The following is a 15,459-nucleotide window of genomic DNA, read 5'->3' as shown; positions in this document are numbered from 1 at the left end:
TGTGCCTCTGGGGTACAGCACGATATTGTGGCAGCACGGCTACTAAATTACCACACGTCCTCCGTACTCCGTGCCTACTTACACCAATGCTCTAGGTACGAGTACCACCTACACCTAGTTCTAGTGTAGTTGTACCAGTACTTATACCTACTTAAGTGCTTGGAGCGCTCGGAAACAGTGCACTGACTGACATGTACAGGCATTTGCGCCACCAGGCCACCAGGTGACGGCAAAAAAAGGGCAACGGGATTGGTCGATCTGTCGGAACGCTAGCGAACCAACCGGGAACCCGCCAATGGCGGACTAGTGCGCCGCTGTAGTAGGATCAGCAGCGCCCAATCAACTTGTGCAACTTCTCTCTTCCTGTTTTCGAAGTATCCAACCATCGTCTGCTGGAAAGCGTCTCTTGAGCATCGCAACTTGAACCCGACATTCATCACGCCTCCCCCGACCGACAACCGGCCAACCCCCCCACCCCCGGTTCCTCCAGCGTTGTTCTTGTCCCTGGTCGTTCTTCACCAGCTTCCTGGCCGTGGAACCGTTCCTCGGAGCGTCCGCCCGCTCGGCGAATCTTGTTTTCAGCCTCGACGACGATCCGTGCCGACACCACGAGCCAGCTGTCCCAGCTCGGCCGTCAGCCTCAAAACCGGATCCGTTCCCGTGAAGAGTCTCGGCGCCTCGCTCTCGACTTGACCGAACCCTCTCCAGGCGACCCCTGCGCTGCTCCCGGATGGGACGGTAAACGCCTACACCCTCCGCACGTCGAGTGTTGGGCTGCCGCCCGCCTTCCGCCATGTATGTTTCGTCCGTGCTCGCTTCCCGGCCGTGCCGCAGATTCCCCCTTCACCCCGTGCTCACTCGGTTCCCTCCCGCAGGACGTCCAGGTACTCCAGGTACGAACCCGATCGGAGATCGAGATCGCCCAGGGACCGGTCACCGGAGCGTTATGAGAGGAACTCTCAGTACGGCGAAGCCGATCGACGGCGTTCGTCGGCCGAGGCTCGCCCAAGCACCACCGGTTTCCCCCCCGGCCACGACTCTTTCCGCGACCCCATGCGCCGGGAGCCTCCCCGTGGACCAAAGGCTCTGGTCGATGCGCCGAGCGGTCCCCGAGCGACCAGTTTTTCCGCCGACTTTAGGGGTGGTCGAGGCCGAGGCCGAGGCCGAAACTGGCCAGCCGGAGACGAGCCCAGGGATCGCGGCAGGGACAGAGAGGTCGACTACCGAGACAGGTACCGCGACGAAAGGAGCCGAGAGCGTGAGCGTGAGCGTGACCGCGAGCGAGATCGAGACTGGAGAGATTCGCGAGACTTTCGCTCCCGCCGCTCCCCGCCGGCACGCGCTCGATCCCCCGCGCGAGACTTTCGAGACCGCGACCGAGATGGGCCGCCTGGAGTGGACGCCGACCGGTCCCGACGCGGCTCCCGAGACGGCGGTCCCCCGTCGGCAGGATCCACGTCGTCCGATGCCCCGTTCGGGTTGCCCTTTGGACGTGGCGCAGGTCACGCTCGCGGTCGAGGAGGACGCGGAGGCAGAGGGGACTGGTCGTCGGATCGAGGCCGGGGCCGCACGCCGTTCGACGACCGTGCCGACCGTTACCCTCGTAGCCGCTCGCAAGAAGGCCGACACGCTCGGGACCGAGACGACCGGGACCGTGGCGACCGATACCCCGAGGACATGCGGCGGGAATCCCGCGATGAGAGGGATCGTGGCGAATGGGATTTGATACGATCCAAACGCGATGCCCGCCACTCCATCGCCCACGGCGCTGTCCCACAGCCCAAGGAGGTCTCCCCTCCGCCCGTCGCGCCTTCGGCTCCTGCGTTCGGTTCGGTTCCGAGCCGCAACGCGAGCGCCGGCGACGCCCTCGTCGCCGGCGCCGTGGGAAAACCCCCCCCCACCGCGCCCAGAGCCTTCAGCGAACATGCCGAACCTGCCGGTCATGATTCCGCCATTCCTTCGGCCGGACCCTCTCGGAGGCCTGGTACCGACAGCCCGCAGATTCCCGTGGGACCTCGAGCGCAGCAGCCATACCCTCCCAGCAAGCAGTGGGTGAACACCAACTTGAAAAAGGGTCCAGATTCGCCCGGCATGACGAGAGCCCAGTCCTTTGCGCTGCACGTGCCGCCGTCCCTTCATCAGGGAAGCACCCAATCCGAGCCGACCGAGCCGAGACGACGCAGCAGCGACGGAAAGTCGGATCCAAGACCGTCGTCGGCCTTGGACGGCAGAGCTCGAACGCATTACAGCGCCGAACCCGGCGAGATCACCATCAAGTCGGAAACGGAACCTCGGCCGCTCGACGAGCACAAGGATCGAAGGGGGAAAACCCAGACGCCAACGCCGGCACCTCCAGCACCCCAAGAAGCGGCCAAGTTACCTCACGAACCAAAGCCGGAGCCTATGAAAGACGTCGTCCTGCATTCCGACGAGGACCATAAGCGCAGGCGAACGCAATTGGTCGTTCCCGTCGTGCGTTTCGTCTTGCCGTCAGAAATGCCGCCACCAGAGGAAGCTTCCGAATCGGACGACGATGACATGGCTGACTATTTCGACATGGAAATACAAAAGACGGAGGCCGAACTGAGCAAACTCCCCAAACCCACTCTCCCGCTCGAGATGATGACCCGCTACGTGGCCATGTCGCACGGGGCCATGGCCCATCTCTTGAATGAAGCCGAGGGTCTGTCCGAAATGCTAGGGCCGATGCCCGACGATGCCAACGACGTGGATGAAAAAGTGACCGCGCCGCCGAGAATGAAGCAAGACGAGCGGGAGGAGGGGCCTGTCGTTGCCCCGAGGGATGGGAATGCGTCGGCCGTCGATGTCGAGATGAAGCCGGCAGAGTCCCCCACCGAGCCTGAGCCTCCGGCAAGCACGGAACCCATGGATATTGACGTGCCGAGCCTGGAACCGCACAAGCGCCCTGATGCGGATGCCGGTCCCAAGGGAGACTCGGAGAGAGCGCAGGCAGACTCGGATGTCGTCGCCTCCAAAGAAACTCTTCCGGAAGCGACAGTCGGAGACTCGTCGAAGCCTCCCAGCACACCCTCGCCGATACCTGGCGACGAAGACGACGAAGCTGACGACGGCGACGACGACGACGACGAGGAAGACGACGACGACGTCACGGAATCGGATGACGAGACCTATCTTGATGTCAAAACCGTCCGCCAATTCATGACGACACCGCCCGTCGACAGCCTGCCAGAATACTACACCGGCCAAGACTGGTCGGCCGACAAGGCCTTCCTCGAATCGCTCGAGTCTAACCCGGTTGTCGACAGTTTCGTCTCAACTCATCTAGAGAAGATTCACCTCGAGGAGACCGAAGAGCAAGACCGTGCGAGGGAATTGTATGCCAGCAATTACACCCGCTATCTCGACTTCACACTGTCCAGCGACCCGACGGCGGTGAAGAGCAGAGACAAGTTTTCGCACGGGGCGCCGCAGGTGGAATCCATCCCGCCGGCCGCGCCGGAGTCGAGACCGGAGGGGCGCGGGACGGGTAGGAGGTTCGCGTCGGAGCGTGACTTGGAGCGGGTTTTGCAGGCTTCCATGCGCGAGGATGAAGAGCGAAAAGAACGTGAGCTCCGCGCGAAGAAGGAAAAGTATCGAAGCGAAAAGGAGGCTGTCATCCCCGACATGTACTGGGACGCCGAGCAGCGGGCCAAGGTGCAGTACGGCGACCGATCGGGGTACACGCCTCCGGATCGGCTCGTACCCGTCTGGCAGGTGCTGCCGCCGATCAACAACTTCACGCAGGAGGAATCGGAGATGTTCGAGAAGCGCTACCTTGAGTTCCCTAAGCAGTGGGGCCGAATCGCCGAGGCGATCCCGAACCGCGACTTTGGCACCTGCATCCAGTACTACTACATGATGAAGAAGGAGCTGAACCTCAAGGAGAAGCTCAGGAAGCAGCCCAAACGACGCAAGAAAGGCAGGGGCAAGCAGAGGTCAAGCGCGCTGGTGTCGGAGCTCGGCAACGGCGAGCAGGAGGGTGATGAAACCCAACAGGAGACGGGAGAGAACGGGGAGAGAAGACGGCCGCGTCGCGCCGCGGCCCCTACCTGGGGCTTCGAGCAGCCGACGACGGACAGCGAGAACGCGACGCCAGCAGGAACGCCTGGCCGCCGTGGTGCCTCGGCCGCGGCCAAGGCGGAGCAAGGCGAGAAGGTGGACGGCAGACGGGGCAAGCGCAAGACGGCCAAGGACAAGGAGGCCAAGGGGCCCAAAGCTGTGCAGGCCCTCGCCGCCGCCCCCTCAGCGTCGTCTGCGGGACGAGGACGCTCACGATCGAGCTCCCGCGTGCCACCAAATGCTGATTTTCAACGGCCGACGCCTGTTGATGCGAGTCGCGCCACTGGTGCTTTCGAGCAGCCTGCTGCGCTCTCAGGGATACAACCACCGTTCCCCGTACAACCACAGCAGTCGCAGCCGCAGCCGCAACAGCAGCAGCAGCAGCAGCAACAACAACAACAGCAACAGCAGCAACAACAGCAACAACAACAACAGCAGCAGCAGCAGCAGCAACAACAACAGAAGCAGCAGCAGCAGCAGCAGCAGCAGCAGCAGCAGCAGAAACAGCAGCACAAGCAGCAGCAGCAGCAACCGCAACCGCAACCGCAACCACAACCGCAGCACCTCCAGCAACAGGCGGTTCAGAATGTTGAGCGGGCGAAACCTGCTGCGGCGTCGTCGATCTCGGAGGTCATGGCGGCACCTTCACTGCGGCCGGAACCACCCCCGCTGGCTCAACCGTCGATATCATCCTTCCACCTGGCGCAGCCACAGGCCGAGCGGAAACCAGGCCCGCAAGCGTCGAGCTACTGGAGCGTGTCGGAAGCCAACGACTTCCCTCACCTGCTGCGAGCCTTTGGGTCCGACTGGCTGTCCATCGCCACCCACATGGGCTCGAAGACGGCCGTCATGGTATGTCTGCGCGATTGCCGTCATGTTCACCGAACTGATCCATGCTGACCGACGTTGTCTTCCCTGCAGGTTAAGAACTACTTTGTTCGGCAAAAAGATCATGGCAAACCAGAATGGGAAGCCGTGGTCCAGGAGGCAGACGCGAAGCGCCTCCGGGGCGAGAAGCGGCCGGACCCTCCGCAGCCGACCGTAGGTGGCCGCAGCAGAAGATACGACACGACAGCCACGGCCGGACCGGCGAGACCTCTGGCGGTGGCACCGGCCGTCGAAGTCCAAGGCGAGCCGCCGCAAGTCAAGATGGAAGCTGTGCCGCAGCAAGCCCGTGCCCAAGCGTTTCCGGCATACGGAGTGCCCATCGCACAGGCGCCCGCGCAGCAGGCCCTCGCCCAACCGGGACAGCAGCCGATGGCCATGCAGCAGCACGGCGCGGGTCCCCAGCCGGGACAGCAACCCATGTCGCCGAGCACACGGCCCCTGCGAGCTCCCATCCAGCAGCCGTTTGGCTTCCCCGATCGGGAACGCGAGCGCGAGCCTGCGCCGCATGCCCTGCAGCAACGAGCGGCGCTGCCTCCAAAGGCTGGAGGCACCACCGCCGGCGAGCTTCGCGAGCAACGCCCGCTGGCGGCGGCGGCGCCCCCAATGGCCGACATCAAGATGGAGCGGCAGAAGATGGAGACGCCGCAGCAGGCGAGGGAGCGGGAGCGCGACAGGGGGAGGGAGCTTGGACGGCAGCCGGAGCGACAGCCGATGAGGATGACGCAGGAGGCCGAGATGGCACCCCAGCGCCACTTCGAAGCGTACGATCATCGTCAGCAGCCCAGCCTCGGGGGTGGTCAGCGGGAGTCGCTGTCGCTCGGCCGACCGCCACCTCAGGAAGCGTCCCGGGCCACCAGCGTGCAGCCTTACCCTCACTCGGTGCGGCCGCCTGCTCCTCCGGCGGTGCGAAGCCTGATGGGCGACCAGGGATCGGCACAGTCGCCACCGTTGGGCCCGCCGGCGGCACGACCCATGTCGGCCCTCCAGCAGAGACACTCGTCCGGGCCCGGGGCGGAGCGGTACGGGACGCCGCCCACGGCGCCTCGGCCGCCGGAGCCCCGCAAGACGTCCAACATCATGTCTCTTCTGAACGACGATCCGCCGCCGCCGCCGACGCGCATGAGAGAGGGCGCGAACCGCGCAGCCGGACACGCGGACGCGTCTCAGCCGCCGCCGGACATGGCCCGTTCACCGCCCGGACCGCCGCCGCCAGGCCAGATGCGACGGGAACCGGAGCCCCAGTACGCTCCGTACGGACGAACCCCCTCGGGAAGCGCCCCTGCCATGCCATCCCTGAAGCCGACCTACTCGGGCTCGCCCAACCCTGGCCAGCTGGGTTCCGCGCAGGCGGCGGAGAGGGACTACTACAAGCAGCACGCTTATCCGCCCGGTCACCACAACCGCGGATCCAACTCTCCGCAGGCGTCGCACCGATATCAGCCTCCGGCGCAGCAGGCGCAGCCTCCATACCAGTCGCCGGGCAACTACGCCGCGGCGTACGGCGTGGGTGGTCAGCAGCCTCACGCTGGGTCGCCGCCGCCACAGTATGCCGGCCACGGGACCGCGTCGCGGACGCGCGAGGTGCCGCAGGGCGGTCGCGACGGCTCGTGGCCGCACCAGGGCCATCAGCAACCTCCGCCGGCGATGCAGCAGGCAGGCACGTGGCCCGCGCAGCCTCCCGACGCCCAAGGCCCGCCGCCTCCTCAGCAGGCGTGGGGTCCCCAGCACCCTTCCGGCACCGGCCAGAAGCCGACGACGCCATCGCAGGCTTGGCCGGCGGCACCTCCGCCGCAGCAGCCGCCGCACCCGATGGGCATGCGGGACGATCGCGGGCCGCCCCTCTACGCATCGGGCCCGCAGCAACCCCAACATCGATACGGGCCGCCGGCAGGGCGCGCTCCCGAAGCGGCGGTGCCGCCCCAGGCCCAGAACTTTGCACGATACGCCACGGCGCCTGGGCCTGGCCCGTCGCGAGATCCTCGGGAGCCGGGCCGGAGCTACGGCGCCGGCGTCTACGACGGACGAGGGCCGCCGCCGCCACAGCAGCAGCCGCCACCGGGCTCGGGGTACCCCGGTCCGGACCCCAGAGAGATGCAAATGCGCGATGGCCGAGACCCGAGAGGCCCAAGAGACATGAGAGACCCTAGAGACCCGAGAGACCTGAGAGACCCGAGAGACCCGAGAGACCCGAGAGACCCGAGAGATCCGAGAGACCCGAGAGACATGGTGGGCAGGGGTATCAGGCCACCCGAGTACGACCACCATCGGGATCGGTATGGCTGATACATGCGGATACGAGGGGCAGGAGTATCTCTTGTGCCGATTTGTACACAAAAGATGGGTGATGTGATTTATTGGAAACGAGGGAGCGAGCATTGCTCAGTCCGGCGCCCGGGGGATGCCAGTATTGGATCCGTTGGAAGTGGGTGCTGGTAGCGATCGATACATGTACATACTTTGGCACATACCAAGAAGCGTGCCCATGTCAGTGGATGGATGCCTTGGTAGAAATAAGAAGCAGCAAAACATTGTATTACTACCCGCGCTGCATCAGAGGGGTCATGGTTGGCAATATCTACCATGACTGTTCCCCTCCGTTACGAACAGGATCGCGACCAAGTGCGTGATGCACATGTGGTGATCAATGTCATTTAGTCAATTTATGTAATCAATCTCATGTAATCAATTTATGTAATCAATCTAAGAATGTACTGTACTTTGTCAATCTCATGTACTTGATCAATTTCCTGGCACAGTGTACATGTACTTGTTTGTGCATGTACACCTACAAGTAAGTACTTGCAATTGGCAGGACGACCCCGCCGCCAGAGTTGACATGCCCCGCCACAGTCGGGCAAGGAGACGCGTTAACGACCTCGGGAATACGGAGCACTCGACTCCGTCTCCGTACAGATACTTGTAGATGCCGTCTCGAGATGCATGCTAATAGAAGCCAGCGGAGATCCATCCAGCTTCACCAACTCCTCCCAGCGTTCCACCGTTTTTGCCATGGCGTCTCATCAGCGCTCCGCGTCCGGCATGGAGACGACACGCGAGACGACATATTTTGAGCAGCAACGCGAGGCCCTCATGGGCGATATCGCGACCGTTCGTTTCCCCTCCTCGTCGGATGCCGCTTGAGAGCTACGCCCAGAGGACGCTGACAAGAATCTCGCCCTACAGAGCTTTGAGCATGTCCTGGCCAACATCAACAAGCTGAACCGCTCTCTCGAGGCCGTCATCGCAGTACGTGCGCGTGTCATTCCTAGATGGGAGCGAGTGACAGAGTGGCCAGTAGTTTCAGGACTGTCCAGCTGACCAAGGTTGTTTTGCAGGTTGGAAACGAGTTCTCGTCGGTCGAGGCCCTGTGGTCGCAGTTTGAGAATGTCATGGCCAAACCCGACGAGGCGGTCGCTGGCGGCAGCGGGAAGCAGCGGGGCGAGCAGGCGCAGGGCGAGCAGACGCGGGACGAAGGCAACAAGCACGAGACGGAATCCTAATGATACCCCCGAGGCAATGGCGACGGCTACGACGATGACGATGACGACGACAACAACGTGCAGGACCCATCCAGTTGCACCGATTATGTCACGAAATGATAAACTGGGATCACGCAGCGGCGGCATTGAGCCCATGGATGGTTACGTCTTGTCATGTCCATTTCCTTGAAAAAGAGAGAGTAAACAGGTTTGCCATGATACAAAGAGAAGGCGACGGAACAAAAAACCCCAGGCCAAACAATGGGGAGAAAAATGCAGACGTTGCCAATATTTCACACCCCTCGCATCCCTCATCCAGTACAGTAGTATGCCGCTGTGTGTTCTCCTGTTCCCGTGTGGCTCTCCCATCCCATCCTGTTCCCTTCGAGTCCCTGCCCCTCAGGATGCTAGGGAAAGGAGAAGAGGCCAAGAGCTAAACAAACTATTTTGACGCGCCGACAAATGCGCGCAGCAGTCATGTACCGGGCCCGTCGGGGAGGTTCCCTTCCTCCGCCGCGTCAAGGTGCCGCAATCCCCCTTGCTCAACATGTGCGAATGGGCGAGTCTCTGTCCGCCTCGTTGGTCATGGCCGCAACGGCAAAAAAATGAGAGAAAAAAAAGTGGATAGACGCCGAGGTCTGGTGTCGTCCCGGATGTGGCAGAACAGCCCAGGCCGACTTAGAGAAACTGGCATTTTCTCTTCTTGCGCTTCGGCAAGCTCATGCCGGGGATTGCCCTCAGCCGCGACGTCTTGTCGGTCGCCGACGAGACCGCCGCCGAGGGCTCCTGGTGCCTCTGGTCGTTGGCGACGACGGTGAGGATGGCGCGCTCAAAGATCTCCTCGACGCCGTGCATCTCCTTGCTGCTGCACTCCATGTACTGCGCTCCCATCTTCTTGGCGACGGCCATGCCCTGCTCGGTGGTGACGGGGGTGAGTCCTTGGGTCTTGAGCATGTCGATGCACGTCTTCTTGTGCCGCAGGTCCGACTTGAGGCCGACGAGGACGAGCGGCGTGTAGGGGCAGAAGTGGAGGACTTCGGGATACCACTGATGCGCACCTCGTCAGCGAACAGGGGACGCGAGGGGGGGGGAGAAACACGGTACCTTGTCGAGCACGTTGTCGATGGAGTTGGGGCAGTCAATGGCGAAGCAGACGAAGATCAGGTCCGTCTCCGGGTACGACAGAGGCCGGAGACGGTCGTACTCTTCCTGGCCGGCTGTGTCCCACAGAGCGAGCTCGACAGTCTTGCCGGTGGGAGGGTGGGTGGGGTAGGTGATGTAGTTTTCAAAGACGGTGGGCACGTATTTCTACACGAGGCCGCCGAGGACGGCAGACGTCAGCAAAGACCCTTCCTCGGACGGCGAGGGGAGGAGGAGTGTGGGCAGGGAGGGCATCGGAGCATCGATCGGGGGGTCGGCCTCGCTCACCTCTGGAAAGTACCCTTGGCTGTAGCTGATGAGGAGACAGGTCTTGCCGCAGCCACCGTCGCCGACGACGACAATCTTCTTGGAGTAGGTGGGCGCCTCGGTGACGTGAGTGCCGGCCGACTCGCGGCCGGAGGAGGAGCTCATGGTTGTGCTGACGGTGCCCTCGCTCGAGCGCGTACGCTGCTCGCGGTGCGACGTGTGCTCGTAGCTCGTGGGCGTGTAGTACGAGTTGCGGTATTGGTAGGAAGCCATGGTGCCGGTCGGTGAGGGGGGAGAGGGGGAGGGAGGAGGAAGGCGGGTTGCCCGTGACCGTGACGGCGGTGGAAAGGGTCTGACCCTCGAGCACGATCGAAAGACTTTTGCCCACTGGCAGTGTCTTGCCTCCCAAGGACGACGGCCCACGCGCAGCCTGCCGCTCTTGATACTACTGCTGCTGCTGCTGCTGCTGGCGGCGGCGAAGGGCGGCGGCCGTAGGAGCTACTGTTGTTTCTTATTCTTGCTGCTCGAGGAGACGACGATATCGCAACTTGGGGGGAGGGGCGCGATGTCTGCCCGTCGGACGGAAGCGTTCCCGGATGGTGGCGGCACGGAGGCAGAACAGCGGGCGCAGTGGTCGAGGATGAGTTGCCGTCGGCCGAGATCAGAGATCAGAGGGAGACGGGAGGAGCGGAATAGATGGATAGCTGAGGAGGTGCGTCACCGGAATCGCTGGGTCGAGCAGATGCGGCAATCTTGGTGGCAGGTGGAGATGCAAACAATGGGGAGGATGGAGTTCGGGAAAGGAGGCGGGGGGGGATGATGGGTTGGCGCAGGAGATGGGAGATGATGTTCGTCGTCGGGTGAGAGAGGAGCAAGATGATAACATCTCCCTTGGATCGTCCTCCTATTTTCGCGCAGGGCAACAGGGCAACAGGTGGGACAGATGGTGAGCGAGTGGACCGCAGCAATGGCCGCCTCCTATTGAAGGCGACGCCGCCCGAGGTAAATTCGTTGGCCGGGCAACGCGGACTAATTAAGCCCATCCCTTGCTGCGGCCTGCTGTACGCTCCCCCTCCCTTGCGCACGCGCACACCCCACCCACCCATACACATGCAGTATTGAAGTAAATGTCAAATGAACTGGTCAGGTGGGCGAGGTTTGATGGCTGTGGTAATAATACCGAAAGTGTGATCCGTTGGGTATGATGTTCTCGGAAACGAGCACTTGTAGATGATAATATCCTGTTCATGGAGTACATTACTGCTCGTACAGTGCAAAGCACTGTGCAGGTACTCGATCATGTACTTACTTGTATTTCTCCGTACAAGTATACAAGCAGGTAGGTGTATTGGTTACGACAGTACGGAATATAGAGTGCGGAATCTGGTACAATAAAGTACAAACAGTTAATGCTTGAAAAAAATATCTACTTACATCAGGTACTTGACTCCAAACTCCCACTTATTGTGCAGTAAGTACATTTACTTGTACTGTACAGTAAGTACTTACATGATGACTTGGAGCACGTGCGGGTATTATACTTCAATATTTTTATTGCTCTTGCTTGTACTCCGTACTCCGTACGGAGTATTACGTAATTACGGTAATGGCAATAGTTGTGCATGTATTACTCCATACACCACCTCCAAAATGAGGATCCGTTGCCTGCGGAAATACAATAGCCCGGCATCACGCGTTCCACTCGCAAAACTTCATTTACTTTCCCGCCTTTCCACCACGATTCCCTCCTTCTTTCCCCCATCCAACGCCCTCGGAGATGCATCATGACCACCATGGCGCAGCCGAGCAAATACGTCACCCTCGTCTCCGCAGACGCCTTCGAGTTTGTCGTCCTGCGTGAGGCGGCCATGGTGAGCCCCATCATCAAGGGCATGCTGGATCCGAGGAGTGCGTTGCCGCCCGTCACCTCACCTTACCTCACCTCTCCTGTCGTGTGCGTGTGAGGCCAGCCAGGCTTATTCAGGTACCCTTTGCAGGTCAGTTTGCCGAAGCCAAGGACTCGCGCTGTGTCTTCCAGGAGATGAGGTGAGCTTGACGACCAAGGCTCGCGTCCCTTTTGACGGCCCAATCGGACGTGATTTTCGTCGCGTCATGGTGCACTCGCGCTTCGTCTTTCCTTGCCACTTCTTGCGCTTGCGAGAGATGGCAAGCTAACCTCGTGCTCGCAGTGGCCTCGTGCTCGACAAAGTGGTCGAGTACTTCCACTACTGGTATCGCTACCGCAACAGCGAGGACGTTCCTGACATGGACATCCCCGTCGAGCTCTGTCTCGAGCTGCTGGCAGCTGCGGACTACCTGGGCTTGGACCAGTAAGCCAGCCTCGCCGCCCGCCGCACTCGGCCGCCCGCTTCTAACAACGTTGGGCAGGGCCAACATGAGCATGAAATGACGGCGCGCCGTCTTCTCGCTCACCGCCGTCGATCGGCCACAGCCACGAACGACCCTTTCCATTCCTGTTTCGATAGCTTCCGCGGCTCGCTCGTTAGGCGAGGCTCGCCGTTAATGATGATGATGACGATGACGCCTCGACCACGTGCCTGCCCGCATTTTGGCATGGAACCGGTGACGCCCATTTCAGCATATGCGTTCTACTCCTTTACTCCCCCGTGGGTCGAACGTCTATTAGAGATGGAAGATGGATGCTTTCCCTCTCACTCTGCGTGACTCAGTTGACGCATTGAGTCTTCGCTTTTTCTGCAGGGACACAAACGTGAAGCTTGTTGAGTGTGCGTGCGTGCGTTTGCGTGCGTCATGTCGTTTGCGATCCCTCACCTCGGCGCACACTCGTACGGTACGCGTAGCCGCCGTGCCGGCATTTCCCTTCTCTGCAACATGGTGCCATACCCTGGGCCGAGCCGGCGGGAGCAAATGTGATAGGTCGATTACATCACGGGCACTCTCTACACCCACAGCCGTTTCAGCTGTCGACGTGCATGGGAGGAAGCTGTGGAGATCCAATCGCACATTCTGGTGCCAAACCGTGCCGTCATCAATTGTCGCATCAACGCATGGGGGCCGCAGCAGGCCCTCTGCATTGGGGAGCAGCTATCATCGGTGGAATTCCGAGCGGCACCAAGTCGGTGCCGCCGAGAAAGAACGTCGGACATGGCCAACCGCTCTCTGCTTTCTGCGGCATGACGGCGCACCATCACGAACCCCCATTCCCATCCGTCCTATCCAAAGACCTTGCGTAGCATCGCAGTCGTCTTCGCGTTCTCGTAGGCAACGTACCTTTCGTTCATCGTCCGTTCGCGCTGTTCGTGATTCGGCACTGAGACGGTCTTGTCCGTGGCTGGCCGCGCGTTCAGCTGAGGCGGAAAGAAATGCCGGTCACAAGGGCCGCAACCCCGGCATCTCACTTTGTGCCTGCATCGGCGTCGGCTGTAACTTGTTGTCTGCGCCCGTTATGTGGCCCGCCGACAAGTCCTTCATAAGGGGCCGTCGTCTGCTCTCCTGTGCGCCCTTCCTTCCATAGAGTGGAGAGTGCGAGCGTACAACTCTGTTGCCAGAGACGCCATCGGTTTCCTGCCGTCACGCCATCATCGCCACGTGTGGACTGTAAACGGCCATGACATCCCAAAAGGACGCCTTCTCGGTTCACCGAGACGTGCTGGAGATCGATCCGGCATGTGATTCCGATGACAACGTCAAGATAAGGAGGTGAGAGGGTCTCCCACTCCACGCCGTGGATGGAAGAAGTCTCATAAAGGTCATTCCTGACAGGCGAAATGCTGTCAAGGCCCCGGATGCTGTTGCAGAACTGGGCCGGACCTACCAGGGGTATCATGAAGGATGTCCGTGCGGTTGCTCGTTGCAGATCATCTGCCCCGTGGCTGACGAGAACAGCGTATTTCATGCCCAACGACGGTGTACGTTGTCCATTCAGGCTTCGAGGATGTCTGTCAAGAATGAAACTGCTGACGCGAAGAGCAGGAAGAGCAAGATCGTCTCGGTGAGTGTTTGAAACACTGCGTCGGCCAAGCTTCACCCGGGCGCTGATGGTTTTGTTGACTTTCAACATGCAATGTTGCTTCTCGTCTTTGACGGGAGGCTCGGTCTCGCCCCTGTTCAATCTCCCAAACATGTGCTCGACATTGCCACGGGCACAGGCGTCTGGGCCATCCAGTACGGTAAGCAAGGCGTCCCCATCCCTCGGGATGCAACCGTAGGCTCGAAGCTCACCCCCTTGCCGTCCAGCCGAGCAGAACGAGGGGTGCGAGGTTGTCGGGACCGACCTCAGCGCCATCCAGCGCGAGTCTGCCGTGCCCAACGTTTCCTTTGTGCAGCAGGACGTCGAGCACGACGAGTGGGCCTTTGCCCACCGGTTCGACTACATCCACCTGCGCTTTGTCATCACCTGCTTCGACAGCACCAAGACGGTGATGCGGCGGGCCTTCGACAACCTCGCGCCCGGCGGATACATAGAGTTCTGCGACGTGGCCTTTAAGATGCACGACTTTGACGGCACCGTCCGCGGGACCGCCTTCGATCGTTGGGCCTGCTTGGTGGTCGAAGGAGCGGCCAAGGTCGGTCGAGACCTTTCCAAGGCCCAGCAGTATCCGGCCTGGTGCCGCGAGGTCGGTTTCGTTGACGTCGAGGAGAAGCTCTTCCTCATCCCATGCGGACCGTGGGTCAAGGATGAGCGCATGAGGAAGATTGGGCGCCATTGCCTGCAAAACACCCTGGCTCTGATCGCTAGCCTGCGCAAGTTCCTTGACCTCGCCGGCCTCGGGGAATCGGCGAGGGAGCAGCTGGAAGAGGAAGCGAGAAGGGACCTTTTGAGCTTCACCATCCACCCTGGATTGAACATGTTTGTGCTTCCCCGAGCGCTCTTTGAAGCCATCTAGAGTTTTCAAACTGACACGCGGCGATGACGCAGACGGGTGACGTACGGCCGCAAGCCAGAGTAGGCTGGCATCAGTACGAGGCTCTCGTGGCGCGGCGTATCGACCTCCATTGTCGGTTGATCAAACAGTATTTTGAGGTAATTGTTGCCATGAATTCGAGTCGGAGTCGAAGAGTGTCAACCGTACATATGTATGTACCGGAACAAACAAGTACTGCGTTGCCTGTCGTCATGTCTGGCCGGGAGGAATATGCGTAGAACAAAGGAGTGGATGACACCCTGCGGAATACTCCACGGAGTATGTGTTCACGCACTGTATTAGTGGTACAGCATCCATTCTACAGCGGCAGTTGGCGCTACGCTAGGGGCGGCATCAGCCTTTACGGTGAGATGGGCACATTCGTACCAGTGCACACTACCCGGAATTACAGGGCCGTTACAGGGGTAGGTCACAGGTGTCTGTCGGCTTCCTAGGGCCACTTTACCGTGTCGAAGTGATACGTAACGTACCGCATAATCTGCAATGGACAAGGATGATGGTTTGTTCAACGTCGGCGGCCAGCTTTGATTGATAGTTTTATGCCTGTGAGCGTACGTAAATTCATCGTAAGACGGGCGTAGTGCTTTTCGGGGCAGCGAGGTGACTTTTTTTTTTTTTAGAATAGCAATTAATTCGTCGGCCGTTCGTTGACGTTGCCCGTCGGAGTTCGCTTGCGGCTTGGTTCTCGTGAGGGAACA

The 15,459-nt window shown here is 60.8% G+C and overlaps 5 protein-coding genes across 5 annotated transcripts; 3 read left to right on the top strand and 2 right to left on the bottom strand.

The window, feature by feature from the left end:
* Positions 1-1,053: 1,053 nt before the first annotated feature.
* On the top strand, positions 1,054-7,251 carry DCS_07656 (uncharacterized protein; the record flags this gene model as incomplete). Its single annotated transcript, XM_040804940.1, has 2 exons — positions 1,054-4,932; positions 5,002-7,251. 2 exons carry the CDS (start codon positions 1,054-1,056, stop codon positions 7,249-7,251), a joined length of 6,129 nt encoding a protein of 2,042 aa, XP_040655044.1.
* A 726-nt stretch (positions 7,252-7,977) lies between these two features.
* On the top strand, positions 7,978-8,468 carry DCS_07655 (uncharacterized protein; the record flags this gene model as incomplete). The annotated part of the gene is made up of 3 exons (XM_040804939.1): positions 7,978-8,076; positions 8,152-8,214; positions 8,304-8,468. 3 exons carry the CDS (start codon positions 7,978-7,980, stop codon positions 8,466-8,468), a joined length of 327 nt encoding a protein of 108 aa, XP_040655043.1.
* Positions 8,469-9,125: 657 nt separating this feature from the next.
* On the bottom strand, positions 9,126-10,127 carry DCS_07654 (Ras family protein; the record flags this gene model as incomplete). The annotated part of the gene is made up of 3 exons (XM_040804938.1): positions 9,126-9,494; positions 9,552-9,755; positions 9,876-10,127. The coding sequence occupies 3 exons, from the start codon at positions 10,125-10,127 to the stop codon at positions 9,126-9,128; spliced, it is 825 nt and encodes a 274-aa protein (XP_040655042.1).
* Positions 10,128-11,647: 1,520 nt separating this feature from the next.
* DCS_07653 (uncharacterized protein) lies at positions 11,648-12,264 on the top strand (the record flags this gene model as incomplete). Its single annotated transcript, XM_040804937.1, has 4 exons — positions 11,648-11,762; positions 11,852-11,900; positions 12,044-12,184; positions 12,243-12,264. The coding sequence occupies 4 exons, from the start codon at positions 11,648-11,650 to the stop codon at positions 12,262-12,264; spliced, it is 327 nt and encodes a 108-aa protein (XP_040655041.1).
* A 966-nt stretch (positions 12,265-13,230) lies between these two features.
* DCS_07652 (uncharacterized protein) lies at positions 13,231-14,832 on the bottom strand (the record flags this gene model as incomplete). The annotated part of the gene is made up of 3 exons (XM_040804936.1): positions 13,231-13,939; positions 14,058-14,672; positions 14,768-14,832. 3 exons carry the CDS (start codon positions 14,830-14,832, stop codon positions 13,231-13,233), a joined length of 1,389 nt encoding a protein of 462 aa, XP_040655040.1.
* Between the last annotated feature and the right edge of the window lie 627 nt (positions 14,833-15,459).

Source organism: Drechmeria coniospora, chromosome 03 (genome assembly GCF_001625195.1).
Source record: "Drechmeria coniospora strain ARSEF 6962 chromosome 03, whole genome shotgun sequence".
Classification (NCBI taxonomy): Eukaryota; Fungi; Ascomycota; class Sordariomycetes; order Hypocreales; family Ophiocordycipitaceae; genus Drechmeria; species Drechmeria coniospora.
The sequence above is the reverse complement of the archived record's forward strand: the minus strand, read 5'-3'. Positions and strand labels throughout refer to the sequence as shown.